The following is a 26508-nucleotide window of genomic DNA, read 5'->3' on the forward strand; positions in this document are numbered from 1 at the left end:
AACCCCCTATAACCCCCGTTCCCATAGTCCGATCAAGCTGGTTCGCGAACTCGTTCAAGTAAACGTAGGTTTACACGTTTGTACCAAATTTCATCAAAATCGGATAATTTTTGCTCGAGTTATCGCGCTAACGGACACATATATAAATTGATGTGGGCCGGGCAAATGCCCAGTGGGCGGGTCGTTTATAAATGGGCATTTGCCCATTATTAAAAAAAACACCAGGGCGTTTTACATCACTAAAATATATATATATATATATATATATGAATTTGAGCGGATGGTGTTTTTGGCCTCTAGGGACCTCAAAACGAAAAAGTAAATCGGTCCCGGGTCTAGGTCTCACCATGACTACTACGGTAATAGCTTATTCCCTATAGGGAAAATTCGCTAAAAAAAGAGTTATTCAAATGCAAACCTATTCATTGTGCAAAACACTCCTCAGGCTTTTACTACTCACCCTCACTTGAGAAGATAGATTTATCTATTCACTTGATTGAATAGACCTAGGCAAACTAACTTGAACAATACAGTATAATCAGTACTCGGTTTGGAAAAAAAATAGTTGCCAGAACTGTAACCTATTTAATGTGATTTGTACCTATTTATGCCAAATCCTTTCGTGAGAGAGAGAGAGAGAGGTACCTTGTTCCGCCGCGTCCCCGCAAATCGGGCAATGAGTATAAATCATTAAAATTTTAATTCATAAAGGTTTAATAAAAATACAGTAGGTACGGTAACTTACTTTTTGGAAGGAGTCCTCATCAGTGATATCATACACTAATATAGCACCATTCGACATTCGGTAGTAGATAGGACCTAGGGCATGAAACCTCTCTTGCCCAGCTGTGTCCCATATTGCCAAGTTAACCCTTTTGCCAGAAAGGTTCAGCTTTTTATTTAGAAATGATGCCTGAAAAACAAATTTAAACCAGTAAGTCTTTATTAACACACAAAATCTGATCAAAGTCTTTGACTTATCAATAAGGTTAATATATTTTGCTTGGGCCTATATTCTATAGGCATCTACTGACATGAAATAAAATGGAGTAGGCTAGTATTATTTTATTACAATCGACAGTTTTTCCGAGATAACATGTTCCTTTAAAGTAGGCAGACTGCAACATACTCCCTTAGTAGATTTGTCATCTTTATGGAACAGCTAAGCCAATTTCATTGTTAGTTCTGTACGTCCAACTGTAGAGGTCGTGTTTTGTATACAATTTGTTTTTTGTAGGCCTAATCTCAGTCATTTAAAACCTCATTTAACCAAATAAAACGATATAGCCGAATCATAAACAATACCTGGTCTCCTAGTTATATAACCAAATAGGAAAGCACCAATCATGAAAATAACCCTAAAATAATAGAAACAAAATTTTGTCTACCCCAGCGATCGATCAGTGTGGACGTACATGAACAAGGTACGAAAAAACCAGCTTCAAAATTTACAATGGGATGAGGAGTCTACTTGTGTTGGTTAGTCTATGCTAGCAGTTACTTGGCGCACGTTGTCAACGGTTGCTTTTTAAAGGCTTACGCTAATTTATCTAAAGCGGTGTTTACACTGTCGTGGGGCCACGGCTAAAATCAGGCGTGTAGGTGAGAAATTTCTCCCTCGTGTAAACAGTGAAGACGTGGGAGCAACAGACCTGGCAACCCAATACGCCTGGTCCCCACGCTCTTTAGGACTAACCAAACCGTGTTTGGTTGCTACGCCAGTTGCAGGCGTGGCTAGACGTGGTGAGGAGTGGTCTTCCGTCTCGTCGTTGTGTGTACTACGAGTTTTAACTATTGTTCTTTAAAGTCAGTGGTTGTCGTCTTAGTTTTTAAGTACCATGGCGAAAACTAAAATATCCATAACATTAACACAAGTAGAATCAATTGAAACGGTGAAAACAAAGAAATCTTTAAAATTAACGGAAGGTCAAACAATTTGAATGCTTGAACTGTATCAAAGTGAACCTTGTTTATTTTATATAAATATTGAAAGCTACAGCTTGGTTTCTTTCTTTTAATAACACTTAAATGCCGTGCTATTTCTTCAGCTAAAATAACACTCATTGTAGTACAACCTTCACTAATTAATCTGTTGACACAATCCATAACGCACCCGTAAATAAAAATGAACATGCCTTTAATGAATACGCTTCTACCAGAAAACTGTTTACACTACACTTCTGCTTGTGACCGTGGGACGGTACCGTGGCGCCAAGGCATTTGCGTAAGGCTGTCCATTGACCATGCCTGTTATGGACTATGTTAGTCTTTAAGTTTAGGGTCAATCCATATCAAGTGATCCAGAAATAAAATAATTGGTTGCTTGACCATTTTTAAAATAAGTAATAATTTTATCCTAGATACCTCTATCAATTCTGGGTTCAAAAGTGATTTTAATTTTTTTTTTATCTCTTTTGTTACTTCTACGGCGGCCATTTTTGTTTTGCGGAACACGCAAATTTTTGCTCATGTAAGGGTTTGCGTTAACTTGCACAACTCGGTAACCATGAACACTAGAGTGATGAAACAAAAAGCATTTTAATCTGGAAGAAACAGCCTAAATATTATGTTCTGTACATATTTATTGAAATGTGTATCAAAAACAGTTTTAACCCCATCTCAACATTTCATAAGAAAACGGAAAAATTTCAACTTTTGAAGGCGTATTACCATTGGAACGAATAAAATCTCAGACTTGATTTTTTTAGCGAATTTCCCATATAGGGAATATTTAGCGAATTTCCCATATAGGGAATATTTAGCGAATTTCCCATATAGGGAATAAGCTATTACTGTAGTACTCACGGTAAGACCTGGACCCGGGACCGATTTTTTTTTTCGTTTTGAGGTCCCTAGAGGTCAAAAACACCATCCGTTCAAATTCATATATATATATATATTTATATATATATACTTTTGTGCCCACCCGGTTTGGCAGTCAGTGCGCTGGTAATTTACACGGTGTGGCAGTCACCCGCCCGAAAGCCAGTCAGCTCTCCCATAAGCCAGTCAGGTATGGCTTCCCGTGCACTTTATACGTAAGAAAACAGCAAACCGGTGCTGCTGCCTGTGTCGATAAGCGTAACTGCAATACCAATGCGGAGACTGTCTCATCGTGTGTTCTATCGTTGAGTAGTGTAGCCAGTACGGCACCCTACCCTACTTTGTAGCGGTAAAACCCAGCGGTCTGTAACCTTCGTTTACTCCTTGTTACTATTTGTGTTGGGATCGTGATTAACTACGTGTTAATGTTTAAACATGTTCATACTCCAAATAAATATGATGCACCTCTAATAAGGATCGTCGAATATTAATTAATTATAATTGGTTGAATCTTGATCCTACCCGTTCATCATCTCATATTTTAAGTTATTTTGATTTTTTTTACCTTCAGTTGAAATTTTAGTCAACTTCTCCTTTATACAATATTTTTTATCCTAGTATTTACAGTGTTTCCACGGACCGGGAACTATACGGATTTTCTTTATCTCGAGAAATATACATGAATCTTGTCCGAGATACTGGAACTGTTTTTTACGCAATTGCGTAACGCGAAGGAGTAACTATTACATATGACAACGATATTATTCTATCTGATAGAATAACTATGAAACTACACTCGAAAGATAAAATATTTTTATAATAATTTCAATTTTACAAACAAACTATTACAGGAATTATATTTTGGGACGGATGAATGATAAGGAAGCAACAAAAAGTGGTCACGAGTGAAAATACGGGGGGGGGGGAGGGGGGTACAATATAACGAACGCCAGAAACGATTATTTGTTTACTTTTCAGATTCCTTATAAAATCTCTCTCTCTCTCTCTCTCTCGCTCTCTAACAATGTACAGATTGTGGACTTTACGATTTAAGTTTTCCTGCAATTATTTCAGTTCAATCCCATACCTATCCTTATGGTTTCCTATCTATTATTTTTCAAAATAAATAGTAAAGCAGGTTATTACATTCTATTACTATTTTTTATTTTATTTTCTTGAAACCAAACACTCTTTACCATCCGGTATTCTGCAGAGTCAAATGTTTAACACTGTGTTTATAAAAATTGAATGGCCACACAATTTTGTGTTTTATTTTTTTTTCCTAATAGTAACTGGGATATTTATATATACCAATAAGTGCTGCAAGCTGTAATAAATGCTGCTGATTAATATCAAAATAAGTTATAATTTATTTTATATAATACATCGGTCATTGAATACAAACCATAATGGGTTTTCTATTTGTAACATTAACTTGCAAATATAGTAGAACCTCGCTTAACTGGAGTCGCATCATCATGATGCCTATATATTATATAACCTCACAAATCCCAAGAAAATGTTTTATTAACTGTGTTTTTCAGTCTAATATTTCGATATGAACGATATATTTAACTATTTACGGTAATTTTTATGTGCAGTAGGTTCCCAATTATTGAAATATTACAGTTCATTTAACAAAAATAAGATGGAAGCAAAACGGAGAAATATCGATCAGTATCGTCAAGGTCAACCTATACGCTCGCACCTACAGACTGACAATCTTGCACTGACACTGACATACTGACAATCGTCTGCTTCTGTCTGCTGTCACAACACTACAATATTTTGTGGTTGGGTCGTTGGGTGATTAGTAACCATGACAACTTGTGGATGTAGAGAAACCAAAGAAAGAATAGAACAAAGAGAAATAATAAGAGGTGTTTTACATCATTTTTATCTTTATCTTATTTTTATCATTGTTATTATTACCAGAAAGACTTAAGTACAGTACTATGATTTTATGGTGTTTTATGAGTTATTTAATATTTTTATCCCCATACTTCTGTTCTGAAACATCATGTAGTAGTAGCCTAGGATGACTACGGTATCAGTAGTCTTCTAGTCTACATTTTCATTTTGTTTTGTTCTTTACGTGATTTATTGCTGTACAGTAAGCAAGTTTTGTTTTGTTTGAGTAAGCATACGGTGTAGTTTTTATTAGTAAACCAAGGTTAATGACTTAAAATATCACGGTTGCGCAATACCTATTGTATTTTGACTATGTAAAATGCAAATTTATAATCACGTTAACGTCCATTTATATAGTGTCCCGGAACGGCATTGTTCCTGAGTAAGAAACATATAAATATCATATTTAAATTATCCAGAAGTCCTTAGTTACTCATACGGGGAAAAAAGTTTTAGGCCTAAATCATTTGAAACCTGTACATTACATATTTTTGGTCGAGTTTTCGACCACTAGTTAAAGTTAATTGTATTACAACAATCTTTATAGTAAGCAATATAAGCTTGAATCGGACTTATCTGCCTTCAGCTAATCCATCATATGATAGTACGTTAGAGAGTATGCCCATGCTGAAGTTTTACTTATACTTGAAGAATGACTTAATTTAGTACCAAGAAATAAATCACACCCCTTACATACACTGTGCTGTTTTAATGCTGTGTAGTTGATTGCTACTGTATTAACCTGTGATCGCATATTAATTCACTCATTAGGAACTATTTAAAAAAATACTACTTTTATTTTTTTTTTAGATTTCTATGATTTATTTACAATAACAGAAATGTGTAAGATTAAAATAAATTAATGTGTTGCATTGTCCATTTAAAGTTACATCATAGTAAATTAAAATTCCACTGAAACTTAAACAATAAAAGCCGAAATTAGTTATAAAGAAAACACGAGTTTCCTTTATATTGCTTTTACAATCGAAATATACATACTGAGCCACGGCTCGGTCCCCCGGTACTTTTCATTTTAAATATTCAAATAAAGTCGATTATTTTTAATGTTTTATGAAACGTGACATAGCAAATTTCCACGGAACTTTTTTTGTCGGCTACTACTTTATTTTATTTTTTGGTCAGGTTAGTTTAAAAACAGTGGATTCTGTATACAAAAAGTGAAATGTTCTAAATCATATTTTTTTTATTTTTGGCTTATGTACGTAATTTAAATTGTACGAGAGGGGCTTCCCACCCCTCTCGATGGAAGGATGGCGCTGTGCGGGCATATTTTGATCCAGTGGCGGGTGTTTAGTGTTTTGAATAAGAATACTGAATTGCTCGTTTTAAGATCGTATCATTACAAATCCTATCATTTTAAGATTTGCTTACACTTACGAGAAATGCATTTTCCATTTGTACATTTCTCAGGTACAAATTTTATGAAATAACGTACATTATTGCGTTGTTTGACAAGTAGCTGGGGACCGAGCTTTGTTCGGGAAACTTTACACTTTGAGAGTATTCCTTGGTCAATGTAATGCTATCCCAAAAATAATAATTTGCGGTATTTTTTTTCTTGACATTTAACTTCTATTCAAATAATAATATCATAGTTTACTGAAATGATGAGATAGAAGAGTTTTTAAAAATTTGTTTGGTTCCCCTAAATGGCCGAAACTATAGAAATTACCCAGTATTTTTCACGCTGAATTCAAAGAAGGCTATTAGTAGTATGAAAATCTTCCCACCTTCCTTCCTTTGAAGTATTAGTCACTGCAAGAACTTGGACTCGCTCCGAAACCAGAACCGAAACGTTTAATTTACCCTCAATTTTTAAAATGTAATAAGTTACAATTTTCTGGAAACTCAGGACACTTTCTGACTGAAAATAATTACGGTTGATCCTTGTTGGTGAGTGCCAAAAAGGAACCTTAGGTATAAACATGGTTGTATATCCAAGTTTGGTTGTCCTTGATATTGCACTATTTCATTGACACTGACAAATTAGGGCTAGGCTGCACTATAAGTTAATTGGGAGTTTATTTGATATCTAGTCCTAAGCTTATAGCCATCTTAAGGCAAACATAACCAAAACCTAACCACAGACATATAAATATAAGTGATATAAATATAAACACTCATCCTCTGTAGGCCTAAAGCTACCTATCTATATTTTTTTGGGTTAGGATTAGTACTTTTTTGAGAGAGTGTCATTATGTACTGAGCACACTTAGATGATATAGGGTATCAGTGATTTATGAAATTATTTATTTATAAAAAGCAACCTAACGGAGTTACCTTAATGATGCACCCAGTATTTAATACAAAAATTAAAGCTTATGCCTATGTATATTAGTTTTAAAACAGAGTAGAATAAGGCACCTATAATCTAGATTAGGCATTGATTAGTGTTTATAAACTAAACATGGATGAACCACTAAGTCAAGCTACTAATCCAGTTGTTCAGGCTAGGCTCAACTGAACTCTGAAAGCATCCATCTCAAAACGGCCACAACTTAAGAACAGATCCTAGAATTTGATTTATTTTAAACTTTATTTTTCTGAAATAGATAGCTAAACTGTCCAGTGCAATCATCCCACACTGCAAATAGCAACACTCAAACTTAGTTAGGTAAGCTAGTGGTAGGTTACAACTAATTATTATCCCTGTGACCGATTCAGTGTAACATCTGACATCAGTCAGAATCAGACGACATTATTGACAACAACACTCGTCGTGTCGTTTCTTTAATTTACGGTATAATATAGTATAAAACATCTACCATATCCATAATAATGTTCTACCAATGCACCTATATAGCAGAAAAAAGCAAATCACCAAATTCAAATCACCAAGATTCGCACAATATGACAAATTATTTATAAATTAAAAACAGTATATCTTCTGTGCCAGTAGTTAATGCGTGATTGAACTTCAAACAAACAAACAAACACACAAACTTTCACAATATTAGTAAGATAAGATGTATTAATTAAATATTAATTACTAGCTGTGTGCCCGTTCTACGCACGGGGATCCTCTAGTGGTCAGTTGAAACCTTCCTAAATAAAGAAAAACTATTGGTTTGCATATTTTCAGATATGCTAGCCAAACTATTATATACAAACAAATACAGTATCCGACAGTTTCAAGTAAAAAAAAAAATGCGTAATAGATCTATGAGGGGTACTTTCCATATCTGTTGGCACAAACAACTAAATTAGTAATATTGATTATTCGATTGTTTAATTCCATATATCGTTTGGTTAGTTAGGTTAGGTTAACCTTACCTAACTAACCAAACGATATATAGTTAAAATACTATACCTCAACCTCGCCATTAAACATTCAGGTTGGAAATTTCACTATCAAAGGTGCTCTTGGCCTGTCCGTACGGAACACTGAGTTATATGCGCTACCAACTTATGAATAATTGTTTAAGCCTACGAACCCAAGAGATGGATAATTGGTCTGTTGGACGTATGGTCCAGCGAGCAGCACATAGCGTTGAGAAGACACATTAGAAATACGATTTGAGCATAATCCGTAAACCTCTGTTACAATCACCCACTGCAGTTGTCTCTAAACACTTTACACAACCACCATTGAAGTGCCGTCAACGAGTTTAAACCTTATATGTAAGCTATTGGTAACGCTTATGTAAAAAATGTAAGTTTCCCAGGCATATAGAACACTGAGTCAAAGTCTTTTCCCCGGTTATAAACCCAAAACTCGATAGAAATTCTATACACAAAGAAGCTCTATTTTCATTTACGGTTACCCTACACATTATTGCACTTGCGATTAATTAAATCCGTTATGTAAGGAAAAACGGTTTTAATCCAACTTGGTTTGGATTTGCTTTTGAAACTTGATCTAAAATGATTGCGGTATTTGTAAACAATATTCAATGTAAACATATCAGTGACAGCTAGAGAAAAATAATCTTGATCCGAACAGCTGTTCGCTATTTCATATGATGATTATGTGATAAAAATTGTGAGAAAACTTGACAAAAATCGCACAAAATTGGGTTTTAAACGTCCGTAAGTTTTTTTTACAAAGTAGCGAGGCCATATTTTAATAGCTAAAGACACTTTCGCCAATCCAGTGAATACATTAAAATGATTCGAGGATCTTGATAGGTACTCTCGTTTTCAGGAGAAGGCCGCGTAAAATGGCCTTTGGACCGTGACAGACGGAAGATAGACAACAACGGAATTGAGATAATAATTGATGATTGAGATAATAACGGAATTGAGATGAAACTTTTTTCGGATTCTTGAATGTTTAAAACGTAAAAATAATCTAAAAGTTGATGATTCTGAGCAATGTACAGACAAAACTCTAATTTTATTTATATAGATTAGTACCTGTGGTGATTTTTATTAGAAATTTATTGAAGTAAATAAACAGCAAAGTTAAAAACCATATGACCAGTGTTTTTATTTAAAAAGTACGTAGGCCTATTTGATTGGCTTTGTTTTCTGAACTAAAATATCTATTTCCTGATCTATTTTTAGTTCCTGTTTTCGAAACATAATTTGGCAAAACAATTATTTATTCATTAAACAGCTTGATCGAAAAATAATTTCTAAACATTGGAGGACAATTAAAAAACTTTTGAATTCTAATAAACCTAGCTGCCGTACCTGTGTTTTACATCGGAGAGGATTTTGAAGAGAAAAAGTTTGATACACGTCACATATTTCAAATCCCACTCCAAACACGTCATGTTAATACGTTTACTTCCTTAAATTAAGAATGTCAGAATCTCCAATTAACAGGCCCGTAGCAAAAGTTAAAAGTTTCACAAATCGAATCGTTTCTACCTTTTGGACCGCAAAATCAAAGAACTTTATTGACAGCATTTAAAGCTGACTTCGTTAAACATTCTGTTATCTACATTCTTCAAAAATGTAAACATTGTGAAACTTTGGAATCCCATGGGGCGTAACTCAAAGAAAACACGTTAAATGTAATCGGTATATTTGTTAACCAGGTACAGGGCTACCTCTTGAATTGATATAGATAATAAATCGAAAAATAAAGAAATATAAGTTGATTGATTATTGGCTCTTACAAAAGGGTAAACAATCAAGGAACATGACTTAATTAGTAACCACACATCACTGAGTCTATATCTTCATTCTTTCTTGTAAAAATCGCTTTTATTGTGGCTATATAAAATAGGGAAGTAATATTTCACTGTACAACGAGCTCAGTAAGCTCGAGAACCAGCAATAAGATGGAAATAACCGGCAGAACCTTTAACCATCCACTGGCTCGCTAGTCGCTACCCCAGGTCGGTCGGTAGCCGGGCAGCCCATCAATGGAACCCGTTAGGCTCGCCCCTACCTCTCGCCACAAAAGAGACAAGAATTTTGCCTTGTTCCACACGCCTTTGATTGTTTGAGGCGGGAAAACTATTTGTGTGCTACGGCCCGCGCAACACAGGATATTGTTTTCGTATTAGTTGGCCTTTTTCCAAGATGACTGTGACCGTTAACTTATTTTATGGACTCCCTTGGAGAATAATTCAAAACTACAAAGAACATTTCTAATCCCACAGTATACTAGCTATTTAAATTATAAACACTTTGGTGTTTGAAAAATATTTTTGGACGATAAATTTTGCAGCTTTTTGAAATCATCCAAGATGGCCGCTTGCCTCCAAGGACTCAACAGTAGGCCTAATTGTGCGACTATAAAGCAATAACTTCCCACCTTACGCTTGCGAATTAGTACGGTACATATTTGTATCCACAGTTGCCAGGACGACTATTAAGACGACCAGAGATTACATTGACATTTAGGTATTTAATCTGTAGAATAGTAATTGTTAAGTAATCTGGAAGACAACTAATTAAAATTAAGTGCGAAAGATGGGTTATGAGAGTGCTCAATGCCTGAAGCATAATCCATTTGTTTGAGGTGCGGATTTTCAAGCTTGTAGAACAAATAAATATCACAAAGTAGAAGGGCAGGGGTGAAAGTGACTGAAGTGACGGGATACCCGGGTGGATTTTCAGTGACTGGATTCCAGTGGTATGCGGTAAAATATATAGTGACTGGCTTAGCAGCACAAATTTTACGTGACTGGCTTTCCCATGCAAATGCGGTGGTGACTGCATTAGCATAGCATTTTTTACGTAATTATATTTTAGTATTTTTAAGAAAAAAAGAGATATATACGTTCAGATATGTCTAGGCTTAAGATATTTACCAACATATATTATATATATATCATAGTCTTGAAATATATTGGGGGGTGCAACTGACTGACTTCCAGTGTATATTTTATGTGACTGGCTTCCCGGGCGCGGCCGTGTATATATATATATATATTTATATATATATATATATATATGTGTCCGTTAGCGCGATAACTCGAGCAAAAATGATCCGATTTTGATGAAATTTGGTACAAACGTGTAAACCTACGTTTATTCGAACGAGTTCGCGAACCAGCATGATCGGACCATGGGAACGGGGGTTTATGGGGGCTTTTATGGGGTAAAAATGGGGTTTTCCCATTTTTGACCCAAAAAACATAAAATTTTGCAATTTCTTTTGAAACTATTTTGTAGAGCTTAAAAAAACAAATAATTTTGTATATTGAAGCGTTATAATGCGCCTAATGGTTACGGAGAAAATTCCAAAAAATTGTAAATTTAAAATTCCCATGTTATTCTTATGGAGAATAAGTAAACTGTTGTAGTTTGCTTGTTTATAAACATATTTTGCCCAAATTTGGAAAATGTTTTTATTTCTTACTAACTATTAACATTTTACATAAAAAAACACTTTTACCCTCCCTGTTGCAGCAAACCTAAGTATGTTTTAAACTGATTCTATTTAAATAGGGAATAAATGTGATATTTTTAAGGAGACATTTTAGTGTAAATCCATTTAGGGAAATGGAAATTCGCTTAGTCTGCAGGTTTGCTGCGGCGGGGGTATTTTGTGTGTGTAGCAGCTCAGTAGAACTGTTTGTATTTCAAATATCAACCATGAGACTTAATTCCTATAAATGTTATCATTTTTCAAAAACTGAAATTTTTTGAAAAATTCAAATTTTGAGTCTCAATATCTTTGTTGGGACAAAGTTTAAAAATCTGAAATTTTTACCAAAAACCCCTCTTATGTTATTTTTTGTTGTTATACTGCTGTATGAATTTCATCTTTGAGATTTACTTTTAAGCTAAGTTACAGTATCATGAAAATCACAAAAACCCATAAGCTCGGCCAACGTGACTAGTACTTACTGTAGGTAGCTTAAAGATTAATTTATAGGTGTAGGTAATTATTTTATTTAATGTAAACTTATCTTAGTGTACATTTAAAAAATCCAAAACAGATTTTTAACTTAAACTTTGTACCCAAAGTACAAATTAGGCCTATATGTACCGCTACGGTACTAAAAATAAATAAAATCCTGCTAAATTTTAAGTTTTATTCGTCATTTAACTTAAATAAAACTTAGTTAATTCTATTTATATTGAGGTCTTAAAATTTATTTTCCATTTAGATTTAATGTACCGTTAACCTGTATAACACAAATCAATAAAGTGTTTATTGTGGTATTTTGAAAAAGAATAACTCATATTCTGTGGGAACTGATACAGTCTCCAGTACCGGTACCTACAGGAAGTCGTAAATGAGTCACAAAACACAGTTTTTCTTAACAAAATAATTCATTTTTATAACAGATGAAGAAATCACTCAACACCACAACAACAAACTCCTGGACCGATTTGAGAACTGTTTAAAGATTACTGGAACAAGAAGCTTCCATTGTGTTATTCCTGTACCGGACAGTAGTAATGTTAGGTGCTTCGTAACCTCACTAGCAACTGAAAGCTGTAAAAATTACACTTCATACCGAAGACTCTATTGCATTTGTGTATGACAGTGGTGGGTGGCAGAGGTGATTGACATCAGTAAATCAAAATAAAGATCCAGCAGGACCAACAACCAACCGCCTTTAAAACAAATTAGAAAGACCAAGCTTGGGTGCCTATAAACAAAGTTTTGAGAAAGTTAAATCTCTTTTAGCTGACAAAAACCACTGGAAGGACAAACCCAAACTGAATGAAGAAACATCCAAACTTCCTAAGCATGATCAAAGTAGAACAAAAAACATTAACAAGTAAAAAAAGTTGTATACTTTAAGAACTTGTCTTTCAAATAGCTTTTGTATGTGTAATTTCTAATAGGTATTCTTTATTAAAATGAAAGTGGTTCAATAAATTAATAAATGAGTTCAAAATATTTACTTAGGAGTATTGAAAAAAAGGTGTAAACCTGAATGAAAATAATCTAATAAAAAGTTTTTTTAATTTCACATAAGACAAGAAATTTGCAAGAAAAGGCTATACATCACTTTAAAGTAAGTTAGGTAAGTTAACATTAAATAAAATAATTACCTACACCTATAAATTAATTTTTAAGCTACCTACAGTACTAGCCGCGTTGGCTGAGCTTATGGGGTTTTTGCGATTTTCATGATACTGTAACTTAGCTTAAAAACCATGTAAATGCCATGTAAATCTCAAAGATGAAATTCATACAGCAGTATAACAACAAAAAATAACATAAGAGGGGTTTTTGGTAAAAATTTCAGATTTTTAAACTTTGTCCCAACAAAGATACTAAGACTCAAAATTTGAATTTTTCAAAAAGTTTCAGTTTTTGAAAAATGATAACTTTTAAAGGAATTAAGTCTCATGGTTGATATTTGAAATACAAACAGTTCTACTGAGTTGCTACACACACAAAAAAATCAAGTCTGAGATTTTATTTGTTCCAATGGTAATATGCCTTCAAAAGTTGAAATTTTTCCGTTTTCTTATAAAATGTTGAGATGGGTTTAAAACTGTTTTTGATACACATTTCAATAAATATGTACAGAACATAATATTTAGGCTGTTTCTTCCAGATTAAAATGCTTTTTGTTTCATCACTCTAGTGTTCATGGTTCCCGAGTTGTGCAAGTTAACGCAAACCCTTACATGAGCAAAAATTTGCGTGTTCCGCAAAACAAAATAGCCGCCGTAGGAGTAACAAAATAGATAAAAAAAATTTTAAAATCACTTTTGAACCCAGAATTGATAAAGGTATCTAGGATAAAAATATTATTTATTTTAAAAATGGTCAAGCAACCCCTGTTGGATCACTTGATATGGATAGACCCTTTAGTAATAGTTTTATATTGACGCCATTTATGTATACATATTGTATATAAAAATGAATAAAGATGATTTTGATTTGATTTGACGTGGTAATACGGCAGTGTAAACACCGCTTCGTGTTCATACGGATTGCACATGCAACTGCGATAAATAGAATGAAATTATAAAATATAAAAGGCCTATTTCTTATGTACAGTACCACAGTACATCATAGGAGTTATTGTTACTATGTTAACTGTTTTCTCTTCTTTTGGAGGAATTATAGGATATGAAGAATCCTTTTGGAGGAACCTTTAAATTGTATCAAAATCGTATTAGTGGATCTTTTGTAGTAAACACTTCCGCGATTTCATCAGTGTATGCAGTTATCTATGCTTTTTTAAAGAAAAAAATATGTTAGTTGAGAAGGCAGGTTCTTAATTCAAACGGAGGCCCACCCTAAAGCTGTGTAAGTTTTATTTTTTCCTTCGTCACGTCAGTCATCATACCGTACATCTGTGCAAATGAATAACCCTCTAGCATAATTTTGATAAATTGGTCGCTGGATTACTGTTAAATCTGAAATTGCATGACATGCGGATGTCAATTGTCTCAGCCTTTTCAAAATTACAAAAATTGTTCAATAATCTCTCTTTGGAATTTTAGGTGTAGTGGAATATACTTGTAGTGAACAAGGCTTTTATTCTTGAACTGTTCATCGTTTATATGTTTGTGCGGCTTCATTGGCAACAAATAATGCAAATAACTAAGCAATGCTGCATTTCCAAAAAGCAAATATATCCTACTGTCTGTTATGTGAATAGCGAGGCTTACATTGTTGTTAATCAACGAATCTTATTAAGGATGATGAGATCTAGTTCAAAGGAAAAATGACCTTCCCTATGACAGCAGCTGCCTAAATGGTAATTAGCATTCTCTTAGTGCCAATTTTTTTACAGTCAAAGTGCAGTGTTATTTTCAAAAATCTCACTTAAGAGCAAGTTAAGTGGAACACAGGGTTCGTAATAGGCCACTGCAAATCATCTGTCAAGATAGGCCTATATTATTATTATTAGATATATATTGGTATTATTTTGGGTAAGGTTTCTGTGTTTGACACGATTTGAGCACAATGAACTTATTCTGCAGATGAATAATCCGTTGTTTAAGAGAAATATACGCCGAATTAATTAATTTCACAATCCAAGCGCATTAAAATGGCTCTGGCCTGAACTTTTTTGTAGTATATAGGCCTAGAGTTTGAGCATTTTTTATGTTACCGTACCTACTATCTGGGTAAGTTGCATAGTATTTTTTAGGCTGCTGCTCGGTGCACTTTGAGACATTTTTTAGAGATAAATGAAATTGTTTTTGTTGCTGAGTAGCGCTAGTAAACATGCACCTAGCCCTTTTCGTTAGTTCAATAACATTCAAGGGCTCTACAGCCTATTATTTTTCACTAAGCTGAATGAATACAAAGAAGTAACCTCTCTGAAAAGTTTGTCATAAATTTCAATTACCTATCCAGATTCCAGCCAAGAATCTTAGGGTCAATCTAGAAACCTAGCAGCTTCACAGCATTGTAGGTACTGTTCTAGCATGTTGTCTCCTTCTGCCCTCAATTACATAATGCTCCTTCTCCTATTGTTCAAGGGGGTAGGTATAGTCAGAAAACAATAAAGGGTTGTCCATTTATGTGCAGATCGTTGTTTATTATGCTGAACTTAGAGGTCAGGTCCGACCACCGATCCTTGGGGCAGCCCGTGGGGGATAATCTGCACTCTTGAAGAGGTTCGTCCAGCGACACTAATCTGCCAAGTAGCTACTCAAGGTGTTCAACACTGTGCCTCCGATACTGTACTTCTTAAGCTTGGCCTACAGAATGTCATGTGAAACCACGTCATAGGCCTTGCTCAGGTCGCAAGTCTCAAAAGACCAACTTGTTAGCATTGACAAGATTCAAGAGAGAAGAGGATGTTGAGCGGCCACTCCTGAGAGCAGAGCATTGAGAATAGGACTAGGCCTATCGTTGTTTTCGAAATATGCCGACAATTGTCTCTTCATTATGGTCTTCAGCAATAGTAACCATCTTGTTCTTATGGTTTAACCTTACATTGATACTGACATTGATTACGTAATGAAGAAGCTAGCTAAACTAAAAGGTTAACTTATTTGCCATACTCAAGTAACTTACTATTAAACTTAGACCTACCTAACTTAGCTTAAGTTTAGGTACATTTTGGAAATAAATACCTGTAATGTTGTTAAATGCCTCTCGTTGAATTTGTCTTCCACATATCGTAACACAACAGACGTTTTACCAACACACCCCTCTCCCAATAACACTACCTTGAAACTATAGTTATTTCCTCCTCCATTTGGTGGAGTATTAGCCATTGTGCGTTCCTCAAACTAGAGGATATCAATAATTCTCAACCTACGAAGAAAGGTTAGAGTAATGGGATTAGTTAACTAAAAGTTATACAACATACTTCAAAGCAGATAACATTTAATTACATTAAGTGTTTACATTTTGTTCACGGAATCAAACTCTAGCAACTTAGGGTAGGGGTTGGGAAGGGAACCGTTCGTAAACCTGCTGACTGCACTGATTACTGAATCTTTCACCAGAGAGAGAGTCAAAGACAGTGGGAGTGGAGTAAAGTGAACTGGGTTGAAAAATGAAAACATAAGTCAGCTGGGTGGGTTCCATAATATCGACAACCGTAGAAATTGATCGAAACTGAATTATTCCCAGTTTGTCGACACTGGAATATTCCCACTTAACCGACATCCCAAATAACCGACGCCGCAAATGATCGACACCACAAATTGTCGACATCCCATATTGTCGACAATGAAATAGTTTCACTATGTCGACACTGAAATAGTCCCAGTATATCGACAAGCTCCCGTTCTTCGGAGCTACTCTTGAAAAGGAGTTGTTCTAATTTATCGTTCAGTTCCTCAACTCACGAGTCGCAATATTTGATTCCGAATTCCGACGGACATCTACAAGCTGGCCATTTATGGACTAAAACTGTTATATTGTAAATATTTATCTTTTTTATTTCTTTCCTTGTTTACAAGAAAATAGATGACTCGAGTGTTACAAACAATAGTTTTTAAGGAATAATGTGAAATAATTTTTATAGGATAAAAAACTTAAAAACATTACCAGGCACTAACTTAGGTAAGTCACCAACAAGAAGGTAAGAGGTAAGATACCAACAAGAACCTAAGATACAGCTTGTTCGTAGGCTAATTCTGGATCATAGAGCAATATTATTGCAAATGTTTGAATAGGCAAATCCCTAGGCTATTAGGATTGTCTTCTTATCCCCACTGACCCAGTGTCAACTTTGAGAATTTGTTTATGTAAAAATATTTGGCTGCACTTTAGTTTAGGCTATGTCCTACATTCATTCAAATGAAAGATATTAAATACATAGACTATTTAGTATTTTGAATATTGCATTCCTTGAGTTAGGTTAGGTTTTACCCTAATCAACCAAACTTGATATAGGCTTAGGCCTAAGTTTATCGAATTAAATAATCAATATGACTGGGACGTGTGGCGTCGTCCTGTAATCCAGCTACTAAGTTAGGAGGTCACGAATTGTGGATATTTATAGGCATGCACTGTGTATTCGATACTACCTGGTGTGGATTAACGTCCGCACGAGTGAGTACTTAAGTTACTACGACTCTCCGCAGTACTATCCTGATAATTAGACCAATTCGTATAAGTTAGGCCTATACCAAGGCAATAATGTGGTTCGGATTCCACTATAAACTGTAGGTCCCTTAGTTGCCATTAGCTGTATGGGCTATTAATTGACAGCTGTGTCTAAGGAATGTCGGTCTTTTAGTCACTAACAAGACTACAAGATCGTGCCACTCATCCTACACTCATCTCCATTCATACTTGGCTTAAAATACCTACTTTGTATGGTCGCCAAGTAATAAGAAAGAATGTATTAAAGAAATATATTCATTGGAATGAGTCTAGGATGTAAACTTAAGTGCTGTAAAATATTCTAGAGAGGTTTGTATTTGGTGTAAGACTACTGTCGGGGAAAAAAGTTTAGACACTCGAGTTTGGAGCTCTACAGAAAAGTAACCAACTAACTTAGAAAAACACGTAGTATATATAAATTTTCGTTGTTTTATTCTACACATTCCTGTGAAAACAAAAAATTTTTAGCTCTTTTAGGAAATTTTTCATGACAGTCGGAAGGTAAAAACTGCCTGTTTTTAGAGTACCAAAAACCATCTTATGACTTTGAAAATTCGCACAATGTAAACTAAGTTAAACGGCAAAACTTTATCAAACTTTAATACAATATGGACACATATATAATGAATAAATTTGTTTAGTTTCAGAATTTTTACTCTACCCAAAAAGTTTTTGTTGTAACTTTTGTAAATTAACTTTTTCTCAAAAACGGCAAACGCTAGAAACAAATTTAAAAGCTTGTTTTGGAGGTGATTGGTTTTGTATTAGAAATATTGATACTTAAGTCAGTCATTCACAGTTTTCAAAATGAAGCGCATGTGATTTATTTTTCCAACTGTCACCTGACAAAGTAGCCTTCCTTGCACTTATTATAGCACAAAAAGTTGCTAATTGCTGCAATTTACTTTCTTTTACCGCACTCTTTTTTTTGCCACACTCCAGTATTCCAACCAAACAACACAAAACAGCAAGGTTTTATTAGACACATAATAGGCCTATCTCGAGTGCAGCAAAGGCAGTTTGCACTTGTGTTACAAACTATATTTTTCTTACAGTTATTATAAAACATATAAATAAATAGTCTTTCAAACTCTGTTCAACACGTTTCTAGGTTAGGTTAAAACCAAATATTGGTGAAATGGTAAGCTGTACCATGGATAAAACATACTCCCTTAGGCTGTACCAGTTGATCGTAGTCGTAATATCTTGAATGGGTAGCCAAGTTATTTTCAAGTGTACGTATGTAGGCCCCTACTTTCCACACTCGCCTACGGCTCGTGCGTTTAAACATTTCTCTCATGTGTAGCAAAGTGCCACTTCGCCCACTAGTTACAATAGTTTTTGGTGGAACATGAGGATAATATATAATCTGTATGCAAATTTATAGTTTTTTATAACAATTTAAAACTAGGCCCCTACTTAAAATTTATTTGGATTACCATACATCTCGTAACATGTTGTTTTAATTAGGCTATAGCTTGCATTTTTGCAAATTGGGAAATAACAATGAATTAATGTTTGAAGCAATTTATTTTGTCCAAACCAAATTATTGATAAAAATTCTAATATTTATATTAACTTGACCCAGATTGCTAACAAATTTTCTTCTACTAGCTGTACCTATTTGAATATCGCAAATCTAGAAGGAGTCTACACTCTTGTATTATTTGTTAGACTAAAATTATTTGTATAACACTATTTTTTATTTTTTGCAATATTTCTGTACAGAGCTGTAGCCTACCAGTAGAATGGGGGCGTTGTAATTAATATCCTCCGACATTGGAGGATACAGGGGAGAGTTGCCAGAGGAAGAGGAGATGGAGGATGGGGCGAAGTAAAGACGAAGATTGAAGAGAACTAACTTATGGTAAGTTTTGCCATTTCCTTAAATTTAATACTTATAAATCCAGGGCCGTGTCCTGAAACCTATGTCGCATAACCCTCCTGAATTCCTAGTATAACGAGCATTTTAACTGGAGAGGTGCCCAAAATTTGCTTTTGTTTTTTAGGAAATGTAGGCTATATTTTTTGACAACATAATTATAATTAATTCTGAATATGACATAGTGTTTACATTTGGTAAGTACTGAAACAAAAATTATTTTAAGAGAAATGGAAAAGCATTGCCAATGGAAGCAGTTGAAACAAGTAGAACAATTCTGATAGATCAATAAGGTATTTAGTACGAGCGAGGTTCAATAAGTCCTTAGAAAAACATAGAATAACAGTTTTGGGATAAATTTGATTTATTTTGTTATAATCTCCTTTTATTTAGCTCTATACACTTATCTTAAAGTTTCTCCAACCTCCTTCAAATGCTGTTCAAATAAATAGTAAGTTACCCTACAAACTTGAAAAGCCTTAAAAATACTCTTCTGTTTCAGTGATGACCTCATCATTTGACATAAAACGTTGCCCAAGAAGCCAATTTGTTATCTTAAGAAATAAAAAAGGTCATTCAGGGCAGTTGACAAACAAAATTATTTGACAGTTTTCTTTGCCGCCCTGTCAATCCAGTGTTTGGCGGAGGGTGGTGGGAATAGGGGTGTTACAAAGCCAATGTGCGAACAAATTTTAGTAGCCATGGAGCTGTGGACAGCTGAGCACCATGTATTTTTGAAGTGGAAGTGTTTTTAACACGTTCACTGCGGGCATAGCCGATCGGATATGGGCCGAGCTGTGTTCAGGTGCTGCCGTAACAGATCAGATACGCTCAGCAATGCCTTTCGTATATCTTCGTTTTTCCTCTAGCGTCGGTCGAAGGCAGACCTATACTTTGTTACCGTGTAGTGAGTGACTTGCTTTTGGTTGTGTTGTAGGTTGGTAGACAATTTCCCCATAAAATCCCCGTCTGGCAAACTTAACAATCAACTTGGTGTCCCGACCTTCTCCCTCCTATTGGCAATACAATGGGACCGGCTATTCAATTCAATTCAATTCAATTCAAAACCACTTTATTCATTTCCTGTACATAATACATTGAATAGTGTCAACAGTTGTTTAGGCCTAATAGTTATGAAATACATTTTTAACATAATAAAATAAAAACAAAATTTTACAAACTTAATTTTTTTTTTAAGTCTAAACAAAAAATACATAAATTGAATTTGTTTTTGACTTCAAAGACTATTCAACTCTTCAAAAGAAAAAATAGCCTTGCTGATGAGAAATCTCTTTAATTTATTTTTAAATATTGTTTTGGAAGTCTCTGATTTAATTTCAATTGGGAGATTATTATAAAATTTTGATCCCGCATACATGGGTTTTTTCTCAAAAAGTTTTAGACTATGGTGGCCAATTGCAAGGTTTTCCCGATTTCTGGTGAAATAATTATGACTATCCCCAACTCGTTCCAAATCATGAAGTCTGTCCTTTACTGATAAAATTGTTTCATAAACGTACATTCCGTAAATTGTCATTATATTTTCCGATTTAAAATGTTCTTTATTAACAGAAGTTTCAAAATCTAAATTGCAGATAATTCTAATAGCTTTCATTTGCTTTTTTAGAATAGAATTCAAATTGTAATCACTAGTTGCACCATAAAGTGAAATCCCAAAAGATATACTTGAGTGGATATATGAAAAATATATAACTTTTAAAGTTTGTTTTTCACAAAACGGTTTCAATCTAGATAAAGCAAATAATCCCGATGTGATTTTGGCAAGTAACTTTTCAACGTGACTGTTCCATTTCAGATTTTTATCAATTACCAATCCCAAGAATTTCATGTTGTCCATACTTAGAATTTCTGTGTTCTCGAGTCTGATGATTGGTTTATTTTGATCACCTAATTCTCGAGTTTGAAAACTAATGAAATTTGTCTTATCTGGATTAAGAAGCAAATTATTCAAATTAAAAAACTTATATTCCTATATATAAACTTATATTATATTCCAAGCAGTGCTGCTATCTGTGGGTGTTTATCAAACTACGTCAACTCTTCAGGCCCGTTTTTTACCCTGTCAGCGCCCTAGGCACAACTAATAGTAGCGCCCCTAATATACATGGTTACCTCCCGCTATCTCAGCGTCCCGCCATCTCCGTATACCGCTACCTCCGAATTTCAGAGTGACCCCTATAATCCTCGGTTACTTCCTGCGTTAAGACTTTCCGTCCAAACCTAAAATAACCTAACTTAACCTAACCTAACCTAACCTAACCCAACCTAACCTAACCCAACCCACGGGTTAAATTTTCATTAAATCTCCTATCCACGGGGCTTCGCAGCCGTGGATGCAATGACAGCTATCAACGTAGGCAGTGACGGGATTATAAGGGTCACTCAAGAATTCGGAGATGGCGGGACAGATTTGGGTTCGGAGATGGCGGGACAGATTTGGGTTCGGAGATGGCGGAACGCGGAGATAGTGGGAGCACACGATATACATAACAGGGTGTCCACAAATCGGGAAAACTGGGAAATCCGTTAATTATGAGTGAGTTTTTTAAACCGGGAATTATGCATTAAATTTGCATTTCTGCCTGGAATTTTCATTTTTCCGTGATCGCGCATGACAACAGACCGCCATGATGATATCGAAGTCACGAGGGATGATCAGAATATTGCCGCGATCACGGAAACCCATGATAATGCCCACGCGACCGCGGGAAACAGCAAGAATTTGGCCACGATCGTGGAAGACGATAATGATCTCCACACAACTGCGGGAAATTATTAACATTTTGCCGAAATCGCGGGAGGCGATTACGATGTTTTCACGACCGCTGAAGACGATTAGGATGGTTACAGGACTGCGGGAGATAGGCCTACGTGAGGGATATCAGAATTATGCCGCGATCGTACATGACTATGTGGATAATGTCCACATGACCGCGGGAACAAATCAGAATTTTTCCATTGACAGAAGACGATGATCTCCTCACGGTCGCGGGAGATGATTACCATTTTCCCCATTCGCGGGAGGCGATTACTATGTTCAAACGATCACTTGGAACGATATAAAGATGTCTTCACGGCCATTAGGGGTGATCAGAATTTTATTGCGATCGCGCAAGAATATGTAATGTTCGTCCGCTCGATCGCAGGAAAATATCAACATTTTGCCTCATTTGCAGAAGACGGTAATGATCTCCGAAAGAGCGTGGGACATTAATACTATTTTGCTGCAATCAAGGGAGGCGATTACTATGTCTACATGACCTCGGGTGACAACTTAATGGTGTCTTTACGGCCGCGAGTCTTGATCAGAATTGGCCCACGATCGCGCAAAGCGATAATAATGTCCACACGACCACGGTAAAAGATAAGAATTTTGCCTGATTCACGGTAGACGATGATAATCTCATCACGACCGCGGAATATGTTCATATATTGCCGCGATCATGGAAGACTATAATTATTTATACACGACCACGGTAAAAGATAATAATATTTGCCTCATTCACGGTAGACGATGATAATCTCACGATACTCCTCACGACCGCGGAATATGTTCATACATTGCCGCGATCATGGAAGACGATAATTAATTCAATACAACCGCGGAAAATAGTCAGTATTTTGCCGCAATTGCGGGAGACGATTACGATGTCCACACGGCCGCGAGGAATCATCAGAAGTTTACCGTGATTGCATGCAAATACAACCACATTTTTTTTCCAATTTCTTGGCGCCCCCCAAAAAAAGCCAATTGCCTCGCGCTCTAGGCACGTGCCTACCGTGCCTATTCGGTAAATCGGCCCTGCAACTCTTGTCATAAAACAGGACATCACGACATGTTATTTGATATTCGTCATACCGAAATATGAAAGCCAATTACCCGGCAATCGGGTTTGTTCGACGCTGCGGGCTGCGCCGCACTGGGGCTACGCCTGCCGTTTGATGGGCCGCAGCGAATGTGTTAAAAGTTGCTATACCTGTGTAGCTGTTCAGTAGACGTTTCAATGTGAATCAAAGAAGAAAAGTCCCAACTCGCAACATCATTTTGGGTAGCAACTTTAGAGCTACTAGTTCAGCATTGAAACTAAAATCAACAGGTCAGCCCAGACGCCAGAGAACTTCAAGAGAGTGAGGGAGGAAGACTATGTGTTGTGGTTGAAAGTGTGATTCGTCGCTCATAACGCAATTTTGTCACGTTTAATCAAATCAATCACTTGTTCTGAAAATGAGATGCACTTTGCTTAGCCACTGGGCTTCAACTGTTGCACGATTGCCGTTTTGTATGAATAAAAAGTGCAGGTCATACAGTATCATAAAATTCTTCTACTGAGTGGCCAGACATGTGCAGAGCTACAGCTTATCTACGTCCAGACCCACAGCAAAATGTTGTTTCAAGTTAAGACTTTTCCCCTTGGGCCCACGTTAAAACGTCTACGGGACTACCCCTGAACAGCTACACCGGAATTGCCACTTTTAAAAAACACTTTCACTATAATTTCATGGTGCTCAGCTGTCCACAGCTCCATGGCAACTAAAAATGTCCGCACGTAGGCCTTGAAGCGCCCCTATCCCCACCACCCTCCGACAGGCACCGTCTTCCGTGTTTGAAGGGTCATCATCTTTGTCTCCCATGGTCGACAGTGGTTAAAATCGTGGGCATCCTCAGGGCAATCGTGAACATCTTTCGCGGTTGCGAGGCCTGATTATCGTCATCCCGCGATTGCTGGTAGTCGTAAATTTTGATCAGGCAATCTTTGCAGACGCTTTCGGCTATCATGAGAATACAAGTTAAACTTGGATTATTGTACCCCCTATTTCTAACAGATTGTGAGAAAATTTATTAAGAGAATAAAACATTCTTTTGAGGCCCCAAGTGAGTCCCCTTCCCAGGCCGAAGCCCTTGGAAATCACAGTGTCTGCCATTAGGGCAATACGGCCCTGATATTTGGAGGCCTATGTTGGTGTGGGGCCTGGTACGAACCCCCCCCACCTCAGTACGCCACTGATCACATTAAATAATAATAGAAGTATGTATAAAAAGACTAGACTTGTTCAGAATACAGTTTTTAATATTAATTTTTGTTCTGTTATATTCCAGGCCTGATGACAGGGTGGATGGCGATGGAGGTTGGGGGAGAGGAGGCTGAAGAAGTGGAGACAAATCAGTTTAGATTCATTATGTTGATTAGTTTAATATTTATTTTATACATCAGTATAGGCCTACTTTTATTTACATTTTTTTCTCATTTAGATTATTAAATTCAGATAATTTTATTGTTTTTATGAAAATGTTTTCTTAAATTTTTAATATTTGTTTGTACTTCTGCCTGTTAAAAAAATATACTGTTTATTAAGTTTGTTAAAATGATTACTTTCACTAACTGACCTTGTCTTGGGTGAAAAGAGACATCTTGATATTTAACTAGCAGGGTGCCTGTTCTATGGGCGGGGATCGTATAAGTCAGTTGAAACCTTCTTATATTTTGATACTTAGTAAATTAATCATTTACAACTTTATATAGTATAGATCGCTATTCCTGTATTGATGTACTGAAATGAATAAAATTATATGAAATGAAATGTTGTTAGCGAATTTCCCATTTACTCATGGTAAGACGTGGACCCGGGACCGATTTAATTTTTCGTTTTGAGGTCCCTAGAGGCCAAAAACACCATCCGTTAAAATTCATGTATAGGTATATATATTTATGAAAAAATAGTTCATATTTATTTGTTTTGTTCATTCAGCCTAGACGGCTGAATCAATCGTTTTCAAATTTTGCATGGTGATAAAGACCATATCGGTGAGTGCCAACATCTATATGGAGTTCAAAAAGTCTCTCAGGAATCCGCCCCACTGGGTCTCAAAGTTTCAACGTAATCCTTATGGAAGCAGTATTTGACACATAAACAAAGCCATATGATCAGCTGTTGACTTTTGAATGCAGTAGATAAAGAAATAGCTGATAGCATTATTCCACAGATATTAGAACAGAAACTGTATGGATCATAAATATAATCAAATGACGGCACTAGCTTCAGGTCGAGGTGGTCCGTGACGAATCAAGTGGTGAAGGAAGTAGTAAAGGTAAGCAGTCTGGAGTGTGGGAACTGTTTATGACGATTAGATTAAGGTACTGTATCTGCATACCTAAATTTCTATGGGAAGGGAGGAAAACAGGTCCGCGACGTAGGAAGTGGTGAAGGAAGTAGTCAAGCTGTCCGGAGTGTGGAAACTGTTTGTGACGATTAGATTAAGGTATCTGCAATCCTAAAATGGGACGGGAGGAAAACAGGTCCGCGACGTAGGAAGAGGTGAAAGAAGTAGTAAGGTGAGCAGTGTGGAGTTTGGGAACTGGAAACCGTTTGTAGCAGTTTTAATGTATCTGCAATGCTGAAATTCTATGAGAAGGGATGGAAGCATGCCCACTACATAGGAAATGTTGAAAGAAGTAGTAAAGACTAGCCGTACGGAGTGTGGGAATGTTTGTGGCAATTAGATTAAGGTATCTAAAATACTAAAATGCTATGGAAAGTGATGAATACAGGTCCACGACGTAGGAAGTGGCTTAGGAAGTATTTAAGTTTTAAGTATGAGCATAGTGTGAGATCCGTCTGTGGCAGTTAGATTAATGTATCTTCAATCCTAAAATGTTTTGAGAAGGGAAGGAAACAGGCCCCACGACATAGGAAGTTGTGAAGGAAGTAAGGCTGGCAGTGCAGAGTGGGGGAACTGTCTTTGGCAATTACATTAAAGTATCTGCAATCCTAAAATTCCATGGGAAGAGAGGGAAACAGGTCCACGGACGTAGGGGGTGGTGAAGGAAGTAGTAAAGGTGAGCAGTGTTGAGTGTGGGAATGGATTAATGTATCTGCAATGCTAAAATGCTACAGGAAGAGACTATAGACTATATGTTAAAATGATTACGAAGCACGAATCGATACATATTTTCGA

At 35.9% G+C, this 26508-nt stretch overlaps 1 protein-coding gene and 1 long non-coding RNA gene across 2 annotated transcripts in view; one reads left to right on the top strand and one right to left on the bottom strand.

Annotated features, from left to right (window-relative positions):
- LOC128994373 (ras-related protein Rab-21-like) overlaps positions 1–16509 on the bottom strand; it is a 30825-nt gene extending 14316 nt beyond the window's left edge. The window contains exons 1-2 of the mRNA XM_054418906.1: positions 16165–16509; positions 746–913 (exon numbers count right to left, since the gene is read on the bottom strand). Coding sequence (XP_054274881.1) covers positions 746–913; positions 16165–16308 — 312 coding nt within the window. The 5' untranslated portion in view covers positions 16309–16509. The remainder of the gene's footprint in view (positions 1–745; positions 914–16164) is intronic.
- Positions 16510–16920: 411 nt separating this feature from the next.
- LOC128994599 (uncharacterized) lies at positions 16921–25133 on the top strand. The gene is made up of 3 exons (XR_008490903.1): positions 16921–17104; positions 19379–19517; positions 24652–25133. It is a non-coding gene; the product is annotated as an uncharacterized LOC128994599 (long non-coding RNA).
- Positions 25134–26508: the final 1375 nt, after the last annotated feature.

The sequence above is a fragment of the Macrosteles quadrilineatus genome, unplaced genomic scaffold, assembly GCF_028750875.1.
Source record: "Macrosteles quadrilineatus isolate MER2022 unplaced genomic scaffold, UCM_ALF_1.0 Scaffold_5__1_contigs__length_97177068, whole genome shotgun sequence".
Classification (NCBI taxonomy): Eukaryota; Metazoa; Arthropoda; class Insecta; order Hemiptera; family Cicadellidae; genus Macrosteles; species Macrosteles quadrilineatus.